The sequence below is a fragment of the Penaeus chinensis genome, chromosome 14 (genome assembly GCF_019202785.1).
Source record: "Penaeus chinensis breed Huanghai No. 1 chromosome 14, ASM1920278v2, whole genome shotgun sequence".
NCBI classification, from domain to species: domain Eukaryota; kingdom Metazoa; phylum Arthropoda; class Malacostraca; order Decapoda; family Penaeidae; genus Penaeus; species Penaeus chinensis.
Window position 1 is genome coordinate 9,747,160 of NC_061832.1, and position 7,500 is coordinate 9,754,659.

Here is a 7,500-nt window from a genome sequence, read left to right on the forward strand (position 1 = left end):
GTTGACGACATAAACTTTATTGAGCCTTGATTGATTGTATATAATAAGTTTTTTTATTCTTAAAATTGCAAAAAAAATTGCACCCCTATGCTTATACATACTAAGGTCGGTCTCCGTACTTCGTCACCTTTGTATTTTTTTTTTATGCATTTTTGTATTTTTTTAAATGACGAACATAATTGCTTCCCTCACCAAAAAGTGAAGGAAAATATATCCTAATAAACTCTTTTATTTACCCAAGACTCAAAATGGCTGATCTCGTCACATGGCAACAGTCACTATAGCCTTCATCAGTGTTCATGTTTTGAAAAAGGATTTCTTGCCATTCAAAAATATATTGTTTTCCTCAAAATAATCTTTAATAGCAATATTGAAAGCATAATTTACACAACTTGGGTGATATTCCTTTTTTTTTTTTTTGAGTAGGTTAACAAACACATTTATATAAAATGTCTAAAATAAGTTATTTTCCAAACTGCAAATCCATAAACCAAATGCTCTTGGCTACAGTGCAAACCCTGTCAATCAAAATTGTCAGTTATTCTACACATGGCAGTTTTGCTCAACATATCTTACCAAATGTGAACGTCTACAAAAGAGAGCCTCGAAATCATGTAACAATATCATTCCCTATTATTTCATATCCAATTTTTTTTTTGTTTTTTGTATTTATTTTTTTTACTTTTTTCTTGGTTTTATATTCCTTCAATCCTGCAAATGGCTCAAAATAACTGCAGTCTGTCAAAAGGTGTCTCACAACTGGGACAACACTTAAGAAAAAAGTTATCTTTCAGTCCACTCTTCCTAACAAGTGAAGTATAGCCTGAGCATGACATTTGCTTTAAAGACCACACAAAGAAAGATGGGTCAGTATATGGCAACAGTTAGCATTTTTGTAACAATCACAAGGAAAACTCCCATCCTAGTGAAATACAACTGGTAAAATTATTTGTAGACCATGCTCAAACGAACTCCGTACTGTCTTAGTCCGTATAGTCTAAAGTCCCTAACAAGTTTGCACTAGAAAGGATGTACACTGAATCTTTACAAATACCCTTAAAGTCAGTAAGATTTGTATAAAAGTGATCGAACATGATACAAAAGCAACTTGTCACATAGTAATGTTGCCATTTTATATTTTCAAACACTATCAAAGAACACAGTCATTTTCATCCACAGTGTTCTGAAGCCGGTTATGTTAACATACCAATGGAAAACAGGCATGAGCTCTCCAGATGGTGAAGTTTCAACGGAGAGAGAGAAACATTACATTATCTGGGCTATTGTTATTTCAATGTTCTACTCTTAACTCTCCAGTGAGGATATAACCATTTCAAGCACTATCTGTTTTTAAAACTTTCTCACCTGTGAAATTTTACTTTTAACTGATAAACAAGCATTAATGTAAATCAGGTCTTCTTCTCCCACAGTAAAGCACTCACACCTAGCACAGCTCCCGAGTCATGATATGCCTCAAGATTTCTTTTACTAAAAAAGAGGGTAATGTAACCAGTCCAATATCCTTTACCTTGAGATATCTATTATCATTAGTTACAATGTAATCTTCTACCATTGGTATTAATGACAATGACAGACAAACCAAGTCATTAAAACGGTACAATACTGTGTCTCAACTGACAGCACTCACTCTTTTTCATTAATTGCGGCCCAGTATAGTTTGTATCGAAAACAGCATTCATGTCACACCTACAATCAAGACAACACATCAATGTTACAGGTCATGTTACTATGTACAGGCTACCTTGTCCCGCCCTCTACCCCTCTTTTGAGTGTAGGCAAACAGCATTATGGGGCTGGTGGTCCTCTCCTACATCTTATCTCTTACTCTCATCTAAGGTATATTTGTTTTACAATGTAGTAATCTTCCAATGAAGTAACACGCTGCTGGGTAATACCATCCAGCCAACTTCACTGACAGTTTAGTAAGGGATGGCAAATACACCTTCAGAGTAGAGGGCTGAGGCAGAACTATGCTACTGCTTAGAACTTCCTTAACCAATTGCTCAATACTGAAGTGCAAGTAGTAATCGTGCATTAACAGTAGCAAAATATTGCATTTTTCACTTCAAAAAATAAGATATTTTCATCTGACATGTGTAATAAAGAGTAATGGCAAAAAACCAATTATATTGAGATATTTAGTAAGAAACTATACAAACTCAAACTTTGTATCAGCCAAAATATGATAAAAAATAATAAAACATAAGCTGATAAAACATAATAAAAAAACATAAAAGTGCATAAAACCTTATGCATAGCTGCATAACTTTAATCATACGAAATATAAATGGGCTTTATTTTTTACAATTAATAACTTCTACTTCATTTACATTGGGTGGATGCATTCCGAAAGTTTATCTTATGTTGAGCAGAGATTTACATTTTTAACAAATAATTTGGACCTGAAATTTGTTGGGGGAGTGGGAACAAGGGAGAGGGAATGCCATGCTTTAATGGTATATATATATATATAAAAAAAAAAAAAGAAATGGAAAAAAAAAGAGAAAAGTTTGAGTTGTACATTGAGAACTATTATACATATACAATAGATGAAACATTAATATGTACTCCGAACATAACCTATCTTTCCATTAATTCAAACCAACTACATTTACCCTCAAATATTTTGTACACACACTTTCACACTCACTCTCACTCTCACTTCTACAAAGGATGTACCATTCATATCTACAATGAATAGCATTTTGTAAATTATATATATAAAGAAAAACAGAAATAAAAATTGGTATGGGGATGGGAGGGCATCAGGTTGGGAGGGCAACATTAAAAAAAAATTTTAAATGCAAGCAAATGATACGAGCCGTATAACAATTAGGGAGATGGGGGGGGTGGGGTAAGTGGGAGAGAGAAACAGAGATGATGAGAGGGAGGGGTGGGGAGGGGGGAGGGGGGGTTACAGGTTATGTTTTGAATGCTCATATACAAAATGCCTCTTCTGCTTTTTTTCCCTTATTTTTTGTTTTTTTTATTTTTTTCTTCGAAAGTAATATGCATAAAGGCTCGCACAATACAACTTTAATGAATTTCCTTAATCCGAAAATTGGACGAGTTGCTATTTCTCTAACATCATCAGCCTTATGCATGTAGTCAGGTCATTAAGTGCGCTCTTCTTGCGCACATGTCGCACTTTTTCCTCTCCCTCCGACGTCTCAGAATTCACCTCGTGTTACTTGCGAGTAGCCCGTCGACCTGACTTGGGGGTCGCCTTAGGGGTGCTCTTTGAGGCTGCGACTTTTGAGGCAGTCTTGGGGGTGGCAGTGCGACCAGATCTGGGGGCTGCAGAGGGAAAACAGGTTTGATACGTATTCAGACATTAAGCATTGTCCTTATGACAAAGTTTGAACACTTTAATAAGTATAAGTTTTAGAAAGTAATTTTCATCATATGAAAGCAGCAAATTATAGTAATAACAGTAAACTGAAAATATTACACCAAAAAATTTAAACTAACTTATTCATACACAAATCTAAATGGGAAATATTTCTTAAAGATTTCTGTTACAAAAGATAGTTACCTTTTTAGTCAAGTAGTTTATTAATTGCTTTCATATGGTTAAAATATGTTCAGAATGGAAGTAATGGTAAAAGACAGAACATCAGCAGGAAGAAACTTGGCAATAATCTGAGTCTTCACAAGTATAAAATATTAGGCTGATAAATTAACACCAAGACCACAAAAAGTTGCACTACCTTAGTTTTAACAAATCACAACACTACACTAAGTGATATAAAACATACGAGTATAGTCTTAACAAGAAAATTAAAAATGATACATAAAAAATAATTTAACATATTCTTAATGCAATATTTGCTAGGTTTAACTGCATATCCTGCAATCAATCAATTCATTTATTTATGGAATTATAGAAATAGTGAACAAAGGAATATTCTGAAGTATAAAAGCCTTGATTGCTTAAATGAATTTCTTATGGAAAAGCAGACAATTCATATATTCAATACCTTAAGCTAATGATAAATTAGCAACAGGGTTTTAAATTAGCATGCAAAATTCCACTTAAACATTCAATGAAATAACCATAGTTATTTTCTTTGTTTTGTTATCTATATTTCTTCTGAAAAGTGATAATCCAGGTCTTTCTCTATAAAGACTTATCGACAAATAATTTACAGTGAAGATCTGTACATAACAACCATGGCACAATAAACAGAAGAGTCTACTATGCTCCATTATGAAATGTTACATTATGAAGTGTAAAAGTTTGTGCTCAACACCTGATTTCTTTTTTAACTTCTACCTATCCTGTATGTTTTCTAATGTGAACTTCTTGAGTACTTGTGCAATAATGAAATAAATCATACTTTGTCATGTTTTCCTATTTACATCCTACTCAAGAAAACAAATCCTGCACTAAAACAGGACTTTCCCAAAAGACAAATACAGGAAAATCAGTTGGTAAAAATAAAGAATTAGTGTCCATTTCTAAAACATTGCTAATTTTGGAAAAAGGGAAAAACAAAAACTATATCCCTGAAAATTCTACACCTTAACCAGCTTGAAAACTAAGGCAGACTATAAATTGATACATTTTCCCTGAAAAGCCCAGTGTATCTTTCTTGTCATCAAATAAAACTTTTTTTTTTTTCTTTTTTTTTAAATAAAATAAACATATAAAATGTAGCAATGCTACTTATCAGTGCAAGAGACAGTAAAATTATGGTTTGTCTTCCTGCCATTTTCACGCCAGGTCACAAAGGCAGGGATTTTTCTAGTATATATATAAATGCATTTTTAGATAAAAAAACTTCTTAAAAATATCTCAGTAAATTCTGAAATATCTAAACTGAAACAATGCAGTCAAATAACAAAGTACTGAGGACTTCCAGAAAATTTCAGTAGCAAAAGAGAAAAACTAGAAAAATCCCTTTTAGAAAATGTGTGTAACAATTAAGAATTTTGAAAGAGCAAATAAATGCCCTAAAATTTACCCAATCATTACTGACCTCACAGACATACATCTGAAGCAGCTTTGGACAGAAAAACAAACTTACAGACTTTATATCACATTACTAAGTCTACCTTATTTTAGTGCCAAGTTGGCCTAATTTAGCATTGACAACCAGAATCCATGCCAGTTTTCTTAGTATTGCAAGATCACTCATACTTGAATAGAAGAAAATGCAATATATATTGCACAAGTAATCAAACCTAATGCAAACCTAATCCATGGTGTTCTGCATTCTAACATTTTTTTAGGAGTTTCTAGAACACTAAACACAGTCTTTCATTTTCTTTTATGCTAAACATTATTTCTGTATTAAATGTATGCCAATCTTACATTTCCAAGAAGAATCTAAAATGTTTCCTATTATTAAGAGCTCAGTTACTGTCAGGACTATCCTCATAAGATTCTAAAACAAGTCTAACCCTTGCCTACTCAACCACAATCTACAACAAGTTCACAAACCTAACAGCAAAGAAATAGTGAGAGATACTTATTCACTGATGTTTACACTCCCAAACATAAATATAGCTCAGAATTTACATTGCTTCAAACTTCAAGTGCATTCCTTACAAAATGTATTTTTCTCTACTTAAAGATGATGATGGCAGAAAGTTAAGAGTCGATTCTGTCTACTAAATCAACTAAGCCAATATTCCTTCTCTTAATATGTATTCTAATGATTATGCGAGTTTAATAAACTGGACATATACCAAAAATTCTGAGAGCCAAATATTCACCAAATCAAATCACATCAGAACTGGCCTTTTAAAACTATTCTTAGGAACTATGTGATATTCAGGCATTTAAAAAAATAAATTTTCCAATATCTTTTATGCTTACTTTCTTAAGTATCTTCAAAGAATACAGGTCAATTTAAACAGAATTCTGAAGATGAAAGGCAAAGAAAAATCTGACATAATATACTTCTCTCCATGTGTATGTAGTAAGTATAGGTAAATAAGTACATGTGTATGTATGCATATGGAAGGAAGATAAGGAATTGGGTTTTTATGTGCATGTGTAAATGCATGTTCATCTGTTTTCACACATAACAATTACAAAATGAGCTTCCAGCACTACTCACTCTTGGTTTTCGAGGATGCAGGAGTGGCAGCCTTCCCTTTGGCCGGCGTTTTTGCCCCACCTCTTGGGTTACGTCTCGCTGGCGTTCGTGCTACCTTCTTGGGACTTTCTTCTTCTGAAATAAAAAAGTTTTGTTGAAGGTATACAAAATATAATACATTGTAAAAGTACATGTAAATGCAGGGATAAAACAGATATAGGTCTATGCAAATACAACACATTTCTAATTTGCAAAATATAGTTACTTCATAACATAAAGTTGACAAGAAAAAAAAAAAAAAAAAAAAAAAAAAAAAAAAAAAAAAAAAAAAAACAGCAATTCCCTGAACTCTGCAACTCACCTCTGTCACTCTTATTACTCTCGTCATCATCCTCAGACTCCACTCCACTCTCACCAGACGAAGACTCTTCTTTCCTCTTCTTGTTACTCGCTGCCCTCTTCCTCCTCTTCTTCAACTGAGATTCATCAGTGTACAGTGAAAGATCCACTGCAAGGAAAAGTACCAATGAATCATGATAACATTTCATTACAATTAAATACATTTAAAATAATTGTATTTTTTAAATTGAAAGGTGAAAAGACAATAGGTTCTTTCAAATGCTACAACCAACAAGACTTAATTTTTCTATGAACCAATCTAGTAGAGAGTGAATCTTAATGCACTTATATCTTAAATCTGTATATCCTTTAATAAACTTGAGTTTCTTCTAAATGTTTTCACTAGACTCAAAATTTAATTCAGAAGTACATAATCAATTTATCATGCAATCTTAGAGACAATATCTCAGACTGAACATGAATCAACAAAAAATGGTTATGCATTTCAAGGAACATGAATACTAAACCACATGTTTCATATGAAAATGTCATAAGAACTGAACTAATAGTGGGAAACTCTGAAAGACTTTTAAGAACTATTATTTCAGACTTGATCTGAATGAGTTTTGTTTTACAAGGACACTAATTCCTATCTTTCAAAGAAAGTTAGTAGAGTATTCTTCTTTTTGAAAAACTAAGTCTCTTCAGACATGTCAAAATATATATATACACACATATACACTTGAGATAATTATCCACAAGAAAACAACATAGCAACATTATCTCTACTTACAACCATCAGGGTGATCCTCATCCACACTTGGCTTATCTCCCAGGACTCCCTTTTCCAAGTCCATTGCTCGCTGTAGAATGTTGTTAATGCGGCTCTGTTCCTCTGGTTTTAACTTCAGTGTGTTGCGGTCCACACGTTCAAGGTCTACTGTGGTCAAGATGCAATCGAAGTCTGTAGGGAGGGAAGATAGAAAAGACAATATTAAATATCTTAGGTTATATAAAATGTGTAACTGTGTACAATTCTAACAGCATCATCATATAACGGAAGATCATGCAATCCTTCTCCTTGAAAACCAAT

General features: G+C 33.0%; 1 protein-coding gene across 4 annotated transcripts in view; it reads right to left on the bottom strand.

The window, feature by feature from the left end:
* Position 1: 1 nt before the first annotated feature.
* The window catches only part of LOC125032553 (mucin-5AC-like), an 82,000-nt gene continuing 74,501 nt past the window's right edge, over positions 2–7,500 (bottom strand). For 3 of the 4 annotated variants that reach the window (XM_047623763.1, XM_047623766.1, XM_047623765.1), the window contains exons 5-8: positions 7,201–7,371; positions 6,430–6,576; positions 6,090–6,203; positions 2–3,318 (exon numbers count right to left, since the gene is read on the bottom strand). In XM_047623763.1, coding sequence (XP_047479719.1) covers positions 3,209–3,318; positions 6,090–6,203; positions 6,430–6,576; positions 7,201–7,371 — 542 coding nt within the window. In that variant the 3' untranslated portion in view covers positions 2–3,208. The remainder of the gene's footprint in view (positions 3,319–6,089; positions 6,204–6,429; positions 6,577–7,200; positions 7,372–7,500) is intronic. The other variant, XM_047623764.1, reaches the window with a different exon arrangement.